This window comes from Oncorhynchus nerka, linkage group LG14, assembly GCF_034236695.1.
Source record: "Oncorhynchus nerka isolate Pitt River linkage group LG14, Oner_Uvic_2.0, whole genome shotgun sequence".
Classification (NCBI taxonomy): domain Eukaryota; kingdom Metazoa; phylum Chordata; class Actinopteri; order Salmoniformes; family Salmonidae; genus Oncorhynchus; species Oncorhynchus nerka.
The window spans coordinates 103,363,647-103,385,650 of record NC_088409.1 but is presented as its reverse complement, the minus strand read 5'-3'; the positions used below and the strand labels follow the sequence as shown (position 1 = coordinate 103,385,650).

The 22,004-nt window shown below is 43.6% G+C and overlaps 1 protein-coding gene across 1 annotated transcript in view; it reads right to left on the bottom strand.

Annotated features, from left to right (window-relative positions):
• Positions 1-22,004, bottom strand: part of nectin1b (nectin cell adhesion molecule 1b) — an 87,642-nt gene that overhangs the window by 42,620 nt on the left and 23,018 nt on the right. The window contains exon 4 of the mRNA XM_065000649.1: positions 14,530-14,681. Within this exon, the coding sequence (XP_064856721.1) occupies positions 14,530-14,681 (152 nt within the window). The remainder of the gene's footprint in view (positions 1-14,529; positions 14,682-22,004) is intronic.

Here is a 22,004-nt window from a genome sequence, read left to right as displayed (position 1 = left end):
CATCACTAACCTGTACCCCCACACACTGACTCGGTACCCCCTGTATATAGTCTCATCACTAACCTGTACCCCCACACACTGACTCAGTACCCCCTGTATATAGTCTCATCACTAACCTGTACCCCCACACACTGACTCGGAAGGGTACTCCCTGTCTTCTCTTGAGAGCCAGGTCTGCCTATGGCGGCCTTCTCAATAGCAAGGCAATACATAACCAAAAGTTTCCTTAAGTTTGGGTCAGTCACAGTGGTCAGGTATTCTGTCACTGTGTCCTCTCTGTTTAGGGCCAAATAGCATTCTAGTTTGCTCCGTTTTTTTGTTGATTCTTTGCAATGTGTCAAGTAATTATCTTTTTGTTTTGTCATGATTTGGTTGGGTCTAATTGTGTTGCTGTCCTGGGGATTTGTGGGGTCTGTTTGTGACCCAGTACCAGCTGAGGCGACTTTTCTACAGGTTCACTTCTTTGTAAGTGATGGGCGGCAGGTAGCCTAGTGGTTAGAGCATTGGGCTAGTAACCTGAAAGGGTTAGGGTTAAGATGGGACGGCAGGTAGCCTAGTGGTTAGAGCATTGGGCTAGTAACCTGAAAGGGTTAGGGTTAAGATGGGGCGGCAGGTAGCCTAGTGGTTAGAGCATTGGGCTAGTAACCTGAAAGGGTTAGGGTTAAGATGGGGCGGCAGGTAGCCTAGTGGTTAGAGCATTGGGCTAGTAACCTGAAAGGGTTAGGGTTAAGATGGGGCGGCAGGTAGCCTAGTGGTTAGAGCATTGGGCTAGTAACCTGAAAGGGTTAGGGTTAAGATGGGGCGGCAGGTAGCCTAGTGGTTAGAGCATTGGGCTAGTAACCTGAAAGGGTTAGGGTTAAGATGGGGCGGCAGGTAGCCTAGTGGTTAGAGCATTGGGCTAGTAACCTGAAAGGGTTAGGGTTAAGATGGGGCGGCAGGTAGCCTAGTGGTTAGAGCCAGCAACCTTTCAAATCCCTGAGCTGACAAGGTAAAAAATCTGTTGTTCTGCACCTGAGCAAGGCAGTTAACCCACTGTTCCCCAGGCGCCGAAGATGTGGATGTCAATTAAAGCAGGCCCACGCATCTCTCTGATTCAGTTCCTCTGTCCAGTGTCTGTGTTCTTTTGCCCATCTCAATCTTTTCTTTTTATTGGCCAGTCTGAGATATGGATTTTTCTTTGCAACTCTGCCGAGAACGCAGCAACCCGGAGTCACCTCTTCACTGTTGACGTTGAGACTGGTGTTTTGCGGGTACTATATAATGAAGCTGACAGTTGAGGACTGGTGTTTTGCGGGTACTATTTAATGAAGCTGACAGTTGAGGACTGGTGTTTTGCGGGTACTATTTGATGAAGCTGCCAGTTGAGGACTGGTGTTTTGCAGGTACTATTTAATGAAGCTGACAGTTGAGGACTGGTGTTTTGCAGGTACTATTTAATGAAGCTGCCAGTTGAGGACTGGTGTTTTGCAGGTACTATTTAATGAAGCTGACAGTTGAGGACTGGTGTTTTGCAGGTACTATTTAATGAAGCTGACAGTTGAGGACTGGTGTTTTGCAGGTACTATTTAATGAAGCTGACAGTTGAGGACTTGTGAGGCGTCTTGTTTCTCAAACTAGACACTCTAATGTACTTTTCCTCTTGCTCAGTTGTGCACCGGGGCCTCCCAATCCTCTTTCTATTCTGGTTCGAGACAGAGAGCCAGAGTTCAGTGAAGGGAGTAGTACACAGCGTTGTACGAGATCTTCAGTTTCTTGACAATTTCTCACATGGAATAGCCTTCATTTCTCAGAACAAGAATAGACTGATGAGTTTCAGAAGAAAGGTCTTTGTTTCTGGCCATTTGGAGCCTGTAAACAAACCCACAAATGCTGATGCTCCAGATACTCAACTATTCTAAAGGCCATTTTTATTGCTTCTTTAATCAGAACCACAGTTTTTACTCTGCTAACATAATTGCAAAATGGTTTTCTAATGATCAATCAGCCTTTTAAAATAATACATGTGGATTAGCTAACACAGGAGTGATGGTTGCTGATAATGGGCCTCTGTACACCTAGGTAGGTAGATATTCCATTGGAACACAGGAGTGATGGTTGCTCATAATGGGCCTCTGTACACCTAGGTAGGTAGATATTCCATTGGAACACAGGAGTGATGGTTGCTGATAATGGGCCTCTGTACACCTAGGTAGGTAGATATTCCATTGGAACACAGGAGTGATGGTTGCTGATAATGGGCCTCTGTACACCTAGGTAGGTAGATATTCCATTGGAACACAGGAGTGATGGTTGCTGATAATGGGCCTCTGTACACCTAGGTAGGTAGATATTCCATTGGAACACAGGAGTGATGGTTGCTGATAATGGGCCTCTGTACACCTAGGTAGGTAGATATTCCATTGGAACACAGGAGTGATGGTTGCTGATAATGGGCCTCTGTACACCTAGGTAGGTAGATATTCCATTAGAACACAGGAGTGATGGTTGCTCATAATGGGCCTCTGTACACCTAGGTAGGTAGATATTCCATTGGAACACAGGAGTGATGGTTGCTGATAATGGGCCTCTGTACACCTAGGTAGGTAGATATTCCATTGGAACACAGGAGTGATGGTTGCTGATAATGGGCCTCTGTACACCTAGGTAGGTAGATATTCCATTGGAACACAGGAGTGATGGTTGCTGATAATGGGCCTCTGTACACCTAGGTAGGTAGATATTCCATTGGAACACAGGAGTGATGGTTGCTGATAATGGGCCTCTGTACACCTAGGTAGGTAGATATTCCATTGGAACACAGGAGTGATGGTTGCTGATAATGGGCCTCTGTACACCTAGGTAGGTAGATATTCCATTGGAACACAGGAGTGATGGTTGCTGATAATGGGCCTCTGTACACCTAGGTAGGTAGATATTCCATAAAAAAAATCTGCCGTTTCCAGCAACACCAGTCATTTACAACATTACCAATGTCTACACTGTATGTCTGATCAATTTGATGTTATTATAATGGACAACAAATGTGCTGCTATTTTTTCAAAAACAAGGACATTTCTAAGTGACACCAAACTTTTGAACGGTAGAGTATGTTGAAGAGGTCAAGCTGCATACCCATCTCACCCCATGACCCAGGGGAAAGACATTGTGAATTTGTGAATGTTAACTGCACACTTCTTGTTTTTCTACATGGATTTATGTTGTTTTTGCTCAATGATGGGGTTTTTTCACTGAAGAAATGTTAATGATAATGCAAAAGATTTTCTTAAGGTTGCTGAGGATGCATTTCCCCCGGTAGATTGAGGTCAAATCTCCACTCTTGTGGATTGGGATGATCCGTCCCTCTGGTTCCAAGATGCCAGAGCTGAGGATGATTTCAAATAGTTTAATTTTAGCCAATTAAAATGTGTGGTTTGCATATGTTATCATTTCATGTAGGATACCATCAACACCGCAGGGCTTTTTGGGTTGGAGGATTGATATTTTGTCCATTAGTTCATTCAAGGTAATTGGAGAATCCAGTGTGTTCTGGTCGTCTTTAATAGTTGATTCTAAGATTTGTATTTGATCATGTACATGTTTTTGCTGTTTTTTCTTTGTTATAGAGCCAAAAAGACTGGAGAAGTGGTTTACTCATACATCACCATTTTGGATAGATAACTATTCATGTTGTTGTTTGTTTAGTGTTTTTCAATTTTCCCAGAGTTGGTTCAATTCTATTAATTCTTCAATTACATTGAGTTGATTTCTGACGTGCTGTTCCTTCTTTTTCCTTAGTGTATTTCTGTATTGTTTTAGTGATTCACCATAGTGAAGGTTCAGCTTGTCTGTAGTGTATTTCTGTATTGTTTTAGTGATTCACCATAGTGAAGGTTCAGCTTGTCTGTAGTGTATTTCTGTATTGTTTTAGTGATTCACCATAGTAAAGGCTCAGGTTTTCTGGGTCTCTGTGTTTTTGGTTGGATCGGTTTCTCCATTTTTTTCTTAGGTTTTTGAATTCTTCATCAAACCATTTGTTATTGTTGTTAATTTTCTTAGATTGTCTGCTTGACATTTTGGGATTTGGTAGGGAAGCTGAGAGGTCAAATATACTGTTCTAGAAAGGGGACAGCTATGCTGCTCTGTGGCCCTGTTCTAGAAAGGGGACAGCTATGCTGCTCTGTGGCCCTGTTCTAGAAAGGGGACAGCTATGCTGCTCTGTGGCCCTGTTCTAGAAAGGGGACAGCTATGATGCTCTGTGGCCCTGTTCTAGAAAGGGGACAGCTATGATGCTCCCCTGTTCTAGAAAGGGGACAGCTATGCTGCTCTGTGGCCCTGTTCTAGAAAGGGGACAGCTATGATGCTCTGTGGCCCTGTTCTAGAAAGGGGACAGCTATGCTGCTCTGTGGCCCTGTTCTAGAAAGGGGACAGCTATGCTGCTCTGTGGCCCTGTTCTAGAAAGGGGACAGCTATGATGCTCTGTGGCCCTGTTCTAGAAAGGGGACAGCTATGCTGCTCTGTGGTCCTGTTCTAGAAAGGGGACAGCTATGCTGCTCTGTGGCCCTGTTCTAGAAAGGGGACAGCTATGCTGCTCTGTGGTCCTGTTCTAGAAAGGGGACAGCTATGCTGCTCTGTGGCCCTGTTCTAGAAAGGGGACAGCTATGCTGCTCTGTGGCCCTGTTCTAGAAAGGGGACAGCTATGATGCTCTGTGGCCCTGTTCTAGAAAGGGGACAGCTATGATGCTCTGTGGCCCTGTTCTAGAAAGGGGACAGCTATGCTGCTCTGTGGCCCTGTTCTAGAAAGGGGACAGCTATGATGCTCTGTGGCCCTGTTCTAGAAAGGGGACAGCTATGCTGCTCTGTGGCCCTGTTCTAGAAAGGGGACAGCTATGATGCTCTGTGGCCCTGTTCTAGAAAGGGGACAGCTATGATGCTCTGTGGCCCTGTTCTAGAAAGGGGACAGCTATGCTGCTCTGTGGCCCTGTTCTAGAAAGGGGACAGCTATGATGCTCTGTGGCCCTGTTCTAGAAAGGGGACAGCTATGCTGCTCTGTGGTCCTGTTCTAGAAAGGGGACAGCTATGCTGCTCTGTGGCCCTGTTCTAGAAAGGGGACAGCTATGCTGCTCTGTGGCCCTGTTCTAGAAAGGGGACAGCTATGATGCTCTGTGGCCCTGTTCTAGAAAGGGGACAGCTATGATGCTCTGTGGCCCTGTTCTAGAAAGGGGACAGCAATGCTGCTCTGTAGCCCTGTTCTAGAAAGGGGACAGCTATGATGCTCTGTGGCCCTGTTCTAGAAAGGGGACAGCTATGCTGCTCTGTGGCCCTGTTCTAGAAAGGGGACAGCTATGATGCTCTGTGGCCCTGTTCTAGAAAGGGGACAGCTATGCTGCTCTGTGGCCCCTAAAACCGCTGCTACCACCCCCTCATCTACCCCCCCTAAAACCGCTGCTACCACCCCCTCATCTACCCCCTAAACCGCTGCTACCACCCCTCATCTACCCCCCTAAAACCGCTGCTACCACCCCCACCTACCCCCTAAAACCGCTGCTACCACCCCCTCATCTACCCCCTAAAACCGCTGCTACCACCCCCTCATCTACCCCCTAAAACCGCTGCTACCACCCCTCATCTACCCCCCTAAAACAGCTGCTACCACCCCTCATCTACCCCCTAAAACCGCTGCACCACCCTCATCTACCCCCCAGCCCCTCATCTAAAAACAGCTGCTACCACCCCATCTACCCCTAAAACCGCTACCCCCCTCATCTACCCCCTAAAACCACTGCTAAATCTACCCCCTAAAACCGCTGCTAGAAACAGCTGCTACCACCCCTCACCTACCCCCCTAAAACCGCTGCTACCACCCCCTCACCTCACCTCCCTGAAACAGCTGCTACCACCCCCTCACCCACCCCCTGAAACAGCTGCTACCACCCCACCTACCCCCTGAAACAGCTGCTACCACCCCTCATCTACCCCCTGAAACAGCTGCTAGCTGCTACCACCCCCTCATCTGAAAGAGCTGCTACCACCCCTTACCTACCCCCCATGAAACAGCTGCTACCACCCCCTCATCTACCCCCCATGAAACAGCTGCTACCACCCCTCATCTACCCCCTGAAACAGCTGCTACCACCCCTCATCTACCCCCTAAAACCGCTGCTACCCCCTGGAATTGGATTTTGATAATTAGCTGGAATGTGCCTAATCTCTCTGCTTTCTGCTCTCTCTTACCTGTGGTGCTGATGTTTAGGCAGATATATGTATAGTTTCCTTTGTGCACTAGGGCAACGGTGTCTAGATGGAATTTGTGTTTGTGGTCCTGGGAACTGGACCTTTTTTGTAAGACAATAATTTTTGTCTTACTGAGATTTACTGTCAGGGCCCAGGTCTGGCAGAAGATCTAGGTGCTACTGTAGGCCCTCCTTGGTTGGTGACAGAAGCACCAGATCATCAGCAAACAGTAGACATTTGACTTCGGATTCTAGTAGGGTGAGGCCGGGTGCTGCAGACTGTTCTAGTGCCCGCGCCAATTCATTGATGTTTATGTTGAAGAGGGTGGGGCTCAAGCTGCATCCCTGTCTCACCCCATGGCTCTGTGGAAATAAATGTGTGTTTTTGCCAATTTTAACTGCACACTTGTTGTTTGTGTACACAGATTTCATAATGTCTTGTGTTTTTCCCACAACACCACTTTCTATCAATTTGTATAGCAGACCTTCATGACAAATTGAGTCAAATAAAAAATGTAATGAACATGAGCATGAGAAGACTTTGCCTTTGTTTTGGTTTGTTTGTATGTCAAGTAAGGTGTGCAGGGTGAAAACGTGGTCTGTCGTACGGTAATTTGGAATAAAGCCAATTTGACATTTGATTAGTACATTGTTTTCACTGAGGAAATGTACAAGTCTGCTGTAAAGGATAATGCAGAGGATTTCCCCAAGGTTTCTGTTGACTCATCCCACGGTAGTTATTGGGGTGGTCAGCCCTTGGTTCCAGATACCAGGGAATATGATAGAGCTCAGGATGATGTTAAAGGCATTGATGCCTCATAATTGAGTATTGCTCTGTTCAAGAAGACTGTGATTTTGCTGTGATCTGAAAGAGGTGTCACTGTAAACGCTCTGAGAGACTCTGGGTTGAGGTCAGTGATAAAGTAGTCTACAGTACTACTGCCAAGAGATGAGCTATAGGTGTACCTACCATAGGAGCCCCCTCAAAGCCCTTCTCTCTCTCCTCCCTCTGTTCTCTCTCTCCTCTCTTTCTCTGTTCTCCCCCTCTCTCTCTCTCTCTTCTCCCTCTTCTCCCCTCTCTCTCTCTGTTCTCCCCTCACTCTCTCTCTGTCTCTCTCTGTTCTCTGGTCTCTCTCTCTGTTCTCCCCTCTCTCTCTGTCTCCTCTCTCCTATCTCTCTCTCTGTCTCTCTCTATCTCCTCTCTCTCTGTTCTCCCCTCACTCTCTCTGTTCTCTCTCTCTGTCTCTCTCTGTTCTCCCCTCTCTCTCTCTATCTCCTCTCTGTTCTCTCTCTCTCTATCTCCTCTCTCTCTGTTCTCCCTCACTCTCTCTGTTCTCTCTCTCTGTTCTCCCCTCACTCTCTCTCTGTCTCTCTCTGTTCTCTCTCTCTGTTCTCCCCTCTCTCTCTCTATCTCCTCTCTCTCTCCTCTCTCCTCTCTCTCTCTGTTCTCCCCCTCTCTGTCGCTCTCTATCTCCTCTCTCCTCTCTCTCTGTTCTCCCCTCACTCTCTGTTCTCCCCTCTCTCTCTCTGTCTCTCTCTATCTCCTCTCTCTCTCTGTTCTCCCCTCACTCTCTCTTTCTCTCTCTCTCTCTAATCTCTGTCTCTCTCTAATCTCTGTCTCTCTCTCTGTTCTCTAATCTCTGTCTCTCTCTAATCTCTGTCTCTCTCTCTGTTCTCTCTCTCTGTCCTACAGGTGTTGCAGGCTTATTTCTATTAAATAATAGTCAAAGGATTTATGCTGACAATCTCCCCTCGCTGCAAGTCAGGATGCGGTTGTGTTTCACAGCATCAGCGAAGTCTGAGGGGAGACTTTGAGAAGAGAAGACACTTAGCCAAACTGCTTCCTATCAGTGGAGACTGGTGGGAGGAGCTATAGGATGACAGGCTCATTGTAAAGGATGGAATGGAATAAATGGAACCACATGTTTGACTCCGTTCCGTTAATTCCAATGAAGACATCCTCTTATAGCACCTCCCACCAGCCTCCTCTTCATCTACTGTCCTCTTATAACACCTCCCACCAGCCTCCTCTTCATCTACTGTCCTCTTATAACACCTCCCACCAGCCTCCTCTTCATCTACTGTCCTCCTATAACACCTCCCACCAGCCTCCTCTTCATCTACTGTCCTCTTATAGCACCTCCCACCAGCCTCCTCTCCATCTACTGTCCTCCTATAACACCTCCCACCAGCCTCCTCTTCATCTACTGTCCTCCTATAGCACCTCCCACCAGCCTCCTCTTCATCTACTGTCCTCCAATAACACCTCCCACCAGCCTCCTCTTCATCTACTGTCCTCCTATAGCACCTCCCACCAGCCTCCTCTTCATCTACTGTCCTCCAATAACACCTCCCACCAGCCTCCTCTTCATCTACTGTCCTCCAATAACACCTCCCACCAGCCTCCTCTTCATCTACTGTCCTCCTATAAAACCTCCCACCAGCCTCCTCTCAATCTACTGTCCTCTTATAACACCTGCCACCAGCCTCCTCTTCATCTACTGTCCTCCTATAACACCTCCCACCAGCCTCCTCTCAATCTACTGTCCTCTTATAACACCTCCCACCAGCCTCTTATGAAGATAAAATCTGGATCCCAAAATTGCTCCAGAACCCTATGTAGTGCACTACTTTTGACCAGATCCCTATGTAGTGCACTACTTTGGACCAGAGCCCTATGTAGTGAACTATTTTGGACCAGAGCCCTATGTAGAGCACTACTTTCGACCAGAGCCCTATGTAGTGAACTATTTTGGACCAGAGCCCTATGTAAAGCACTACTTTGGACCAGAACCCTATGTAGAGCACTACTTTGGACCAGAGCCCTATGTAAAGCACTACTTTGGACCAGAGCCCTATGTAGAGCACTACTTTGGACCAGAGCCCTATGTAATGTAAGTGCACTACTTTGGACCAGAGCCCTATGTAAAGCACTAATTTGGACCAGAGCCCTATGTAGAGCACTACTTTGGACCAGAGCCCTATGTAAAGCACTACTTTGGACCAGAGCCCTATGTAGTGCACTACTTTGGATCAGAGCCCTATGTAAAGCACTACTTTGGACCAGAGCCCTGTGTAAAGCACTACTTTGGACCAGAGCCCTATGTAATGCACTACTTTGGACCAGAGCCCTATGTAAAAGCACTACTTTGGACCAGAGCCCTGTGTAAAGCACTACTTTGGACCAGAGCCCTATGTAAAAGCACTACTTTGGACCAGAGCCCTGTGTAAAGCACTATTTTGGACCAGAGCCCTATGTAAAGCACTACTTTGGACCAGAGCCCTATGTAAAGCACTACTTTGGACCAGAGCCCTGTGTAAAGCACTACTTTGGACCAGAGCCCTATGTAGTGCACTACTTCGGACCAGAGCCCTATGTAAAAGCACTACTTTGGACCGGAGCCCTGTGTAAAGCACTATTTTGGACCAGAGCCCTATGTAGTGCACTACTTTGGACCAGAGCCCTATGTAAAAGCACTACTTTGGACCAGAGCTCTATGTAGAGCACTACTTTGGACCAGAGCCCTATGTAAAGCACTACTTTGGACCAGAGCCCTATGTAAAGCACTACTTTGGACCAGAGCCCTATGTGGGCCTATATAGGAAATAGGGCGCCATTCCAAAAGGCAGATACACTACCTTCTTTCTGTATAACATGGCACCGTTGTTGCTATGGGAACCGAGGTCCCCCACAATGTCATGTTAAGTTTTATGTTAGAATGCTGAAAGATGGTTCAGCATGTCAACTTGATTCCATTCAACACTGTTTCATACTAAAAGATGACACGTTTCATTGCAAATTCCTTCCCCAGAGGACTGCTTCCTGTCACTTAGAACTCTTTCCCCAGAGGACTGCTTCCTGTCACTTAGAACTCTTTCCCCAGAGGACTGTTTCCTGTCACTTAGAACTCTTTCCCCAGAGGACTGCTTCCTGTCACTTAGAACTATTTCCCCAGAGGACTGCTTCCTGTCACTTAGAACTCTTTCCCCAGAGGACTGCTTCCTGTCACTTAGAACTCTTTCCCCAGAGGACTGTTTCCTGTCACTTAGAACTCTTTCCCCAGAGGACTGCTTCCTGTCACTTAGAACTCTTTCCCCAGAGGACTGCTTCCCGTCACTTAGAACTCTTTCCCAAGAGGACTACTTCCTGTCACTTAGAACTATTTCCCCAGAGGACTGCTTCCTGTCACTTAGAACTCTTTCCCCAGAGGACTGCTTCCTGTCACTTAGAACTCTTTCCCCAGAGGACTGTTTCCTGTCACTTAGAACTCTTTCCCCAGAGGACTGCTTCCTGTCACTTAGAACTATTTCACCAGAAGACTGCTTCCTGTCACTTAGAACTCTTTCCCCAGAGGACGGCTTCCTGTCACTTAGAACTATTTCCCCAGAGGACTGTTTCCTGTCACTTAGAACTCTTTCCCCAGAGGACTGCTTCCTGTCACTTAGAACTCTTTCCCCAGAGGACTGTTTCCTGTCACTTAGAACTCTTTCCCCAGAGGACTGCTTCCTGTCACTTAGAACTATTTCCCCAGAAGACTGCTTCCTGTCACTTAGAACTCTTTCCCCAGAGGACAGTTTCCTGGCACTTAGAACTCTTTCCCCAGAGGACTGCTTCCTGTCACCTAGAACTAGTAACATCTAAATAGGAACAGACTAAAGATATAAAACATGATCTGCAGTTTCGGGGACCACTTTTGGCTCGTGAGAGCTACTTTCAGAACTAAGTACACAAAGTATACAAGAGTAGTGGAGAATCTCTTTAATGATATAAAATATATAACATTGTAGAAAATAATCTACTTATTAATTGTTTGCGATTCATAATGCCACAGGGCAAATGAAATGTCACCATATTCCCTTCAGAGTATAACTTTAGACCGTCCCCTCGCCCATACCCGGGAGTATAACTTTAGACCGTCCCCTCGCCCATACCCGGGAGTATAACTTTAGACCGTCCCCTCGCCCATACCCGGGAGTATAACTTTAGACCGTCCCCTCGCCCATACCCGGGAGTATAACTTTAGACCGTCCCCTCGCCCATACCCGGGAGTATAACTTTAGACCGTCCCCTCACCCATACCCGGGAGTATAACTTTAGACCGTCCCCTCGCCCATACCCGGGCGCCAACCAGGGACCCGCTGCACACATCAACAACACAATATAACAGTATAACTTTAGACCGTCCCCTCGCCCATACCCGGGCACCAACCAGGGACCCTCTGCACACATCAACAACAGTCACCCACGAAGCATCGTTACCCATCGCTCCACAAAAGCCGCGGACCTTGCAGAGCAAAGGGGAACTACTACTTCAAGGTCTCAGAGCAAGTGACGTCACCGATTGAAACGCTGTATGGTATTTTCTAGATATTCTAGGCTGTCTCTGACTTGTTGAAGTGGTACAGGGGGTTGGAAGGAAGGAAGGGTTTCATATTGAAGATATTTTATGGGCACGATTTACACATTCTTTTTGTTCTCTTCAAACAAACCCTGTGAGAGAAAGTGAGAGAGATACAGAGAGACAGAGACAGAGAATGAAAGAGTGATGGAGAAAGAGGGAGAGAGAGAAAAGAGAGAGGGGGAGAGAGAGAGAGACAGAGATAGAGAGAGAGACAGAGATAGAGAGAGAGAGATAATACACATGTTTCCCATGCCAATAAAGCCCCTTGAATTGCATTGAGAGATAAACAGAGAGAGAGAGACAGAGAGAGACAGAGAGAAACAGAGAGAGAAACAGAGATAGAGACAGAGAGAGAGAGAGAGAGAAACAGAGAGAGAGAGAGAGAGAGAGAGAGAGAGACAGAGAGGAGAGAGACACAGAGAGAGGGAGAGAGATACACAGAGAGAGAGAGAAACAGAGAGAGAGAGAGAGACAGAGAGAGAAACAGAGAGAGTCATTTATCAGACTCTCTGATCCAGAGTCACTACAGTAGTGAGTCATTTAGCAGACTCTCTGATCCAGAGCCACTACAGAAGTGAGTCATTTAACATACTCTCTGATCCAGAGCCACTACAGCAGTGAGTCATTTAACATACTCTCTGATCCAGAGACACTACAGTAGTGAGTCATTTAACAGACTCTCTGATCCAGAGCAACTACAGTAGTGAGTCATTTAACAGACACAAACCCATTATAAACTGGGTGCCTTATTGCCATTATAAACTGGGTGCCTTATTGCCATTATAAACTGGGTGCCATTATAAACTGCGTGCCTTATTGCCATTATAAACTGGGTGCCATTATAAACTGCGTGCCTTATTGCCATTATAAACTGGGTGCCATTATAAACTGCGTGCCTTATTGCCATTATAAACTGGGTGCCTTATTGCCATTATAAACTGGGTGCCATTATAAACTGGGTGCCTTATTGCCATTATAAACTGGGTGCCTTATTGCCATTATAAACTGGGTGTCATTATAAACTGGGTGCCTTATTGCCATTATAAACTGGGTGCCATTATTATAAACTGGGTGCCTTATTGCTTAAACACACTGAGTGGACATACCATTAGGAACACCTGTTCTTTCCATGCCATAGACTGACCAGGTGAATCCAGGTGAAAGCTATGATGTCCTTATTAAATACATTTCAATCAGCTTACATCAAGGAGACGGGACAAAGAAGGACTTTTAAGCCTTGAAATGATCGAGACATGGATTGTTGTATGTGTGCCAATCCGAGGGTGAACGAGCAAGACAACATGCACACCGGTTTGTGTGTGTATCAAGAATGATCCACCACCCAAAAGACATCCAGCCATCTTGACACAACTGTGGGAAGCATTGGAGTCAACACTGGCTAGCATCTCTGTGGAACACTTTAGACAACTTGTAGAGTCCATGCCCCTACGAATTGAGGCTGTTCTGAGGACAAAATGGGGGGAGGTTGTAACTCAATATTAGGAAGGTGGCCTTTCATGTTTTGTCACTCAGTGTACAACACGAGTGCTACTGTTTCCTGTCCTATAGAGAGATTCATGTCTCTGTCTCTCTTTCTCTGTGTCTCTCTCTCTCTGTGTGTCTCTCTCTCTCTCTGTCTGTGTCTCTCGCTCTCTTTCTTTCTCTCTCTCTCTCTCTCTCTCTGTGTCTCTCTCTGCATCTCTGTCTCTCTCTCTGTGTCTCTCTCTCTGTGTCTCTCTCTCTGTGTCTCTCTCTCGGTGTCTCTCTGCGTCTCTCTCTCTCTCTCTGTGTCTCTCTCTCTCTCTCTGTCTCTCTCTCTCTCTGTCTCTCTTTCTTTCTCTCTCTCTCTCTCTCTCTGTCTCTCTCTCTCTCTGTCTCTCGCTGTGTCTCTCTCTGCGTCTCTGTCTCTCTCTCTCTCTGTGTCTCTCTCTCTCTCTCTCTGTGTCTCTCTCTCTCTGCATCTCTGTCTCTCTCTCTCTATCTATCTCTCTCTCTCTCTGTCTCTCTCTCTGTCTCTCTCTCTCTCTGCTTCTCTGTCTTTCTCTCTCTCTCTGTGTCTCTCTCTCTGTCTCTCTGTGTCTCTCGCTCTGTCTCTTCTTTAGAAACCACTATCAATGGTCTAATGATCCACTGACAGAAGACATCACTGATTCCTCTATTTCACCTCTGTCCTGAGTCATACTAGAGTGAGATAAAGGCACAGCAGAAGAGAAAGAACGGATGCTGTCAAGGTTACAGCTGTTAGATCACACCAAGCAGACAGGATTAAAACACTACATGAGTCAACATGCAAAGCAACGTGCGTTAGAGCACCTCTCTCTCTCTGTGTATGTGTGTGTGTGTGTGTGTGTGTGTGTGTGTGTGTGTGTGTGTGTGTGTGCGTGTGTGTAGAGTGACTACAAGGAGGGAGGGAGAGCTTTGATTGCAAAATACCTTCCCTTATGTTTAAGAGCCCTGCAGAAACCACAGGCATCTACCTAAACCAGTCCAACAACTAACCAGGAAGCCAACCAGAGGAATCAGTTCAGTATTAACCATGCAGTCCAACAACTAACCAGGAAGCCAACCAGAGGAATCAGTTCAGCATTAACCATGCAGTCCAACAACTAACCAGGAAGCCAACCAGAGGAATCAGTTCAGTATTAACCATGCAGTCCAACAACTAACCAGGAAGCCAACCAGAGGATTCAGTTCAGCATTAACCATGCAGTCCAACAATTAAACATTGTGAAAAGCCCAGAAACACATTCTGAAAAGCCCAGAAACACATTGTGAAAAGCCCAGAAACACATTGTGAAAAGCCCAGAAACACATTCTGAAAAGCCCAGAAACAGAAACACATTCTGAAAAGCCCAGAACCACATTGTGAAAAGCCCAGCGCAGAGAGAAGCAGAAGCTTGTATCAGTGTGTAACCTACCAGTGACGTTAACCTCCACCAGACCTGTACGAGTCCCGATCCCATTGGTGGCATCACACACGTATGTTCCAGCTAGCTCGTAGGTCACCGCCCCCTTGAAGATTAGAGAGTTGTTACGAATCTCCACGGTGCTGGGAAGAGATCCATTCAACCTGGGGGGAGAGTGGAGAGAGAGAGGAGAGAGAGAGACAGAGAGAGAGAGAGAAAGACAGAGAGAGAGAGAGAGGGGGAGAGAGAGAGAGACAGAGAGACAGAGAGAGACACAGAGAGAGAGAGAGAGAGAGAGAGAGAGAGAGAGAGAGGGGGAGAGAGAGACAGAGACAAAGATAGTATAGAGAGAGACAGAGACAAAGATAGTATAGAGAGAGACAGAGACAAAGATAGTATAGGGAGAGAGGGAGAGAGAGAGACAGAGAGAAAGAGAGTATAGAGAGAGAGGGAGAGCGAGAGACAGAGACAAAGAGAGTATAGAGAGGGAGAGAGAGAGAGACAGAGAGGAGGGATATAGAGAAGAGAGCAAGAGAGAGAAAGAGAGAGAGACAGAGAGACAGAGAGAGAGAGGAAGAGAGAGAGACAGAGAGTAGAGATATAGAGGAGGAGAGAGAGAGAGAGAGAGAGAGAGAGAGAGAGAGAGTGAGCGGGAGAGAGACGAGAGAGAGAGTGAAAGAGACAGAGAGAGAGAAGGAGAGAGAGAGAGAGAGAGACATAGAGGAGAGATATAGAGGAGAGAGAGAAAGAGAGAGAGACAGAGAGTAGAGATATAGAGGAGAGAGAGAGAGACATAGAGACAGAGAGGAGAGATATAGAGAAGAGAGCGAGAGAGAGAGACAGAGAGTAGAGATATAGAGGAGAGAGAGACATAGAGACAGAGAGGAGAGATATAGAGAAGAGAGAGAGAGAGAGAGAGAGAGAGAGAGAGTAGAGAGATAGAGAGACATATAGAGATATTATTAAACCCATTATAAAAGGGATGAGATACCCCCCCCCACAATAACAACCACACCCTCCTCTTTAACTACGTGTAGAAAAGCAATTCAAATATCTTGGAAACCACCTACTGACTGCAAAACAACACTTAATGGACACTTCATCCATCAAGTTCAAACACAGCTATGAGAAGAGAGAGAGGTCCCAGTACAGAACAGGTCTGAGCAGGTATAGAACACACCTGACTCCTGAGGAAACACTGTATATATTTATCTGGTAAGGAGAGTACTAGCATCCGATTGGACTGATTGAGAAAGAGGGGGTAAAGAGAGGCCTAGGATCCTATTGGACTGGTTGAGAAAGAGGGGGTAAGGAGAGGACTAGGATCCTATTGGACTGGTTGAGAAAGAGGGGGTAAGGAGAGGACTAGGATCCTATTGGACTGGTTGAGAAAGAGGGGGTAAGGAGAGGACTAGGATCCTATTGGACTGGTTGAGAAAGAGGGGGTAAGGAGAGGACTAGGATCCTATTGGACTGGTTGAGAAAGAGGGGGTAATGAGAGGACTAGGATCCTATTGGACTGGTTGAGAAAGAGGGGGTAAGGAGAGGCCTAGGATAGGATTGGACTGGTTGAGAAAGAGGGGGTAAGGAGAGGACTAGGATCCTATTGGACTGGTTGAGAAAGAGGGGGTAAGGAGAGGCCTAGGATCCTATTGGACTGGTTGAGAAAGAGGGGGTAAGGAGAGGACTAGGATCCTATTGGACTGGTTGTGACACTTCCCCAGCACTCTCCTCCTCCTCCCCTTCTCTTCCTCCTCTTTCTAGTAATAACACCCTGCTCTGTTATTCATCTCAGGAAGGGCTAGTTTACACAGACAAACTGAACCACTGTGCAGTGCCAGAGCATTAAAACAATGTAATGCTGCATTTGACAAAATCATGTCAAGCTGTAGTACAGGCCACACATCCACAGGTACAGCGTTAGAGCTGTGTGTGTGTGTGTGTGTGTGTGTGTGTGTGTGTGTGTGCGTGCGTGCGTGCGTGCGTGCGTGCGTGTGTGTGTGTGCGGACGTGCGTGTCTGATGTTGAGGCTCTCTCAATGTTACTGGGACTGACTAACCTAATGGCTGGCTGGCTGACTATCAGGCAGAACTAACTGGCTGGCTGGCTCGCTGTCTATCTGGCTGACTGGCTGGCTGACTAGATGTCTTACTGCCTGGCTGACTGTCTAACTGGCTGGATGACTGCCTGGCTGACTGTCTAACTGGCTGACTGGCTGGCTGGATGACTGGTTGGCTGTCTAACTGGTTAACTGTCTGGCTGACTGGCTGGCTGACTAGATGTCTTACTGCCTGGCTGACTGTCTAACTGGCTGGATGACTGCCTGGCTGACTGTCTAACTGGCTGACTGGCTGGCTGGATGACTGGTTGGCTGTCTAACTGGTTAACTGTCTGGCTGACTGGCTGGCTGACTAGATGTCTTACTGCCTGGCTGACTGTCTAACTGGCTGGATGACTGCCTGGCTGACTGTCTAACTGGCTGACTGGCTGGCTGGATGACTGGCTGGCTGGATCACTGGTTGGCTGTCTAACTGGTTAACTGTCTGGCTGACTGGCTGGCTGACTAGATGTCTTACTGCCTGGCTGACTGTCTAACTGGCTGGATGACTGCCTGGCTGACTGTCTAACTGGCTGACTGGCTGGCTGGATGACTGGCTGGCTGGATCACTGGTTGGCTGTCTAACTGGTTAACTGTCTGGCTGACTGGCTGAGGTCACCTTTGCCTAATTCATGTTGGACTACAGAACTATATAGTGTCATTTACATTTTTCTAGTGAATTTTCTACATCACTTCAATATGCTCTATAATGTTTATATCACAAATGGAAGCTAGGTTTGGCTCTTAGCCAATACATTATAGCTAATTTGTATTTCATTGACAGCCTTGCAGCATTCCTATTCAGCATTCATACACAGACTTTGAAATATCCACATATTATGATATGATGTTATTAATATATCATGTTATTATGATACCATGTTATTAATATATCATGTTATTATGATACCATGTTATTAATATATCATGTTATTATGATACCATGTTATTAATATATCATGTTATTATGATACCATGTTATTAATATATCATGTTATTATGATACCATGTTATTAATATATCATGTTATTATGATACCATGTTATTAATATATCATGTTATCATGATACCATGTTATTAATATATCATGTTATTATGATACCATGTTATTAATATATCATGTTATCATGATACCATGTTATTAATATATCATGATATTATGATACCATGTTATTAATATATCATGTTATTATGATACCATGTTATTAATATATCATGTTAATATGATACCATGTTATTAATATATCATGTTATTATGATACCATGTTATTAATATATCATGTTATTATGATACCATGTTATTAATATATCATGTTATTATGATACCATGTTATTAATATATCATGTTATCATGATACCATGTTATTAATATATCATGTTAATATGATACCATGTTATTAATATATCATGTTAATATGATACCATGTTATTAATATATCATGTTATTATGATACCATGTTATTAATATATCATGTTATTATGATACCATGTTATTAATATATCATGTTATATGATACCATGTTATTAATATATCATGTTATTATGATACCATGTTATTAATATATCATGTTATTATGATACCATGTTATTAATATATCATGTTATTATGATACCATGTTATTAATATATCATGTTATTATGATACCATGTTATTAATATATCATGTTATCATGATACCATGTTATTAATATATCATGTTATTATGATACCATGTTATTAATATATCATGTTATTATGATACCATGTTATTAATATATCATGTTATTATGATACCATGTTATTAATATATCATGTTATTATGATACCATGTTATTAATATATCATGTTATTATGATACCATGTTATTAATATATCATGTTATTATGATACCATGTTATTAATATATCATGTTATTATGATACCATGTTATTAATATATCATGTTATCATGATACCATGTTATTAATATATCATGTTATTATGATACCATGTTATTAATATATCATGTTATTATGATACAATGTTATTAATATATCATGTTATTATGATACCATGTTATTAATATATCATGTTATTATGATACCATGTTATTATGATACCATGTTATTATGATACCATGTTATTAATATATCATGTTATTATGATACCATGTTATTAATATATCATGTTATTATGATACCATGTTATTAATATATCATGTTAATATGATACCATGTTATTAATATATCATGTTATTATGATACCATGTTATTAATATATCATGTTATTATGATACAATGTTATTAATATATCATGTTATTATGATACCATGTTATTAATATATCATGTTATTATGATACCATGTTATTATGATACCATGTTATTATGATACCATGTTATTAATATATCATGTTATTATGATACCATGTTATTAATATATCATGTTATTATGATACCATGTTATTAATATATCATGTTATTATGATACCATGTTATTAATATATCATGTTATCATGATACCATGTTATTAATATATCATGTTATTATGATACCATGTTATTAATATATCATGTTATTAATATATCATGTTATTATGATATGATGTTATTAATACATTGTGTTTTCATATCATGTTATTATGATACCATGTTATTAATATATCATGTTATTATGATACCATGTTATTAATATATCATGTTATTATGATACCATGTTATTAATATATCATGTTAATATGATACCATGTTATTAATATATCATGTTATTATGATACCATGTTATTAATATATCATGTTATTATGATACAATGTTATTAATATATCATGTTATTATGATACCATGTTATTAATATATCATGTTATTATGATACCATGTTATTATGATACCATGTTATTATGATACTGTTATTAATATATCATGTTATTATGATACCATTTATTAATATATCATGTTTATGATACCATGTTATTTATATCATGTTATTATGATACTGTTATTAATATATCATGTTCCTTTATTAATATATCATGTTATCACATGAATAATCATGTTATCATGATACCATGTTATTAATATATCATGTTATTATGATATGATGTTATTAATATATCATGTTAATATGATACCATGTTATTAATATATGTCACGTTCTGACCTTTATTTCCTTTGTTTTGTATTGATTTAGTATGGTCAGGGCGTGAGCTGGGTGGGCAGTCTATGTTTGTGTTTCTAGGATTTGGGTATTTCTATGTTTCGGCCTAGTATGGTTCTCAATCAGAGGCAGGTGTCATTAGTTGTCTCTGATTGAGAATTATTATGATGTGTGTTTGTGGGTGATTGTTCCTGTCTCTGTGTTTGCACCAGATAGGTCTGTTTATTTTTGCACATTTATTGTTTTGTTAGTTATTTCATGTCTAGTTCCTTTATTAAAGAACATGAATAACCACCACGCTGCATTTTGGTCCGCTTCTCCTTCACCACAGGAAAACCCTTACAATATATGATGTTATTATGATACCATGTTATTAATATATTATGTTATATATGATGTTATTATGATATTATGTTATTATGATATGATGTTATATATGATGTTATTAATATATTATGTTATATATGAGGTTGTTAATATACAATGTTATTATATGAGGTTGTTATGATACCATGTTATTAATATATTATGTTATTGATGTTAACATCAGAAGACTCCTCCCTAAGTTTGCTCTATTCACTTCTTTAGCAAACTCCACCAACCCTGATGTCCCAGCCGTGTCTGAATCCTGGCTTAGGAAGACCACCAACAATTCCCGAAATTTCCATCCCCAAATACAACATTTTCCGTCAAGACAGAACCCTGCTAAAGGGGGTGGAGTTGCAATCTACTGTAGAGACAGCCTGCAGAGTTTTGTCCTTACTACCCAGGTCTGTGCCAAAACAGTTTGAGCTTCTACTTTTAAAAATCCATCTCTCCAGAAATAAGTCTCTCACTGTTGCAGCTTGTTATAGACCCACCTCAGCCCCCAGCTGTGCCCTGGACACCATATGTGAATTGATTGCCCCCCATATATCTTCAGAGTTAGTACTGTTAGGTGACCTAGACTGGGATATGCTTAACACCCCCTCCTCCCTACAATCTAAGCTAGATGCCCTCAATCTCACACAAATTATCAAGGAACCAACCAGGTACAACCCTAAATCCGTAACCATGGGCACCCTCTTAGGTATAATCCTGACCAACTTGGCCTCTAAATACACCTCTGCTGTCTTCAACCAAGATCTCAGCAATCACTGCCTCATTGCCTGCGTCCGTAATGGGTCAGCGGTGAAACGACCACCCCTCATCACTGTCAAACACTCCCTAAAACACTTCAGCGAACAGGCCTTTCTAATCGACCTGGACGGGGTATCCTGGAATGACATTGACCTCATCCCGTCAGTAGAGGATGCCTGGTCATTCTTCAAAAGTGCCTTCATCACCATCTTAAATAAGCATGCCCCTTTCAAAAAATGTAGAACCAGGAACAGATACAGCCCTTGGTTCACTCCAGACCTGACTGCCCTCGACCAGCACAAACACATCCTGTGGCGCACTGCACTAGCTTCGAATAGTCCCCGTGACATGCAACTTTTCAGGGAAGTCAGGAACCAATACACGCAGTCAGTCAGGAAAGCAAAGGCTGTTAAGGTCTTCTTCCGTCGAAGAAGGAGAGTCGAACCAAAATGCAGCGTGGTTAGTTCGATACATGTTTATTACGATGAAAACACGAACAATACAAAAAACAACAAACGGAATGTGAAAACCTATACAGCCTATCTGGTGACAACTAACACAGAGACAGGAACAATCACCCAGGAAACACTCAAAGAATATGGCTGCCTAAATATGGTTCCCAATCAGAGACAACGATAATCACCTGCCTCTGATTAAGAACCGCCTCAGGCAACCATAGACTTTCTGAGACAACCCTACTCAGCCACAATCCCAATACCCACTAAAACCCCAATACAAAAACACACCACAAAATAAACCCATGTCACACCCTGGCCTGACCAAATAAATAAAGAAAACACAAAATACTAAGACCAAGGCGTGACAAAGGCTAGCTTTTTCAAACAGAAATTTGCATCCTGCAGCACTAATTCCAAAAAGTTCTGGGACACTGTAAAGTCCATGGAGAATAAGAGCACCTCTTCCCAGCTGCCCACTGCACTGAGGATAGCAAACACTGTCACCACTGATACATCCACGATAATCTAGAATTTCAATGAGCATTACTCTACGGCTGGCCACACTTTCCACCTGGCTACCCCAGCCCCAGACAACAGCTCTGCACCCCCCGCAGCAACTGGCCCAAGCCCCCCAGCTTCTCCTTTACCCAAATCCTAACAGCTGATGTCCTGAAAGAGCTGCAAAATCTGGATCCCTACTAAAT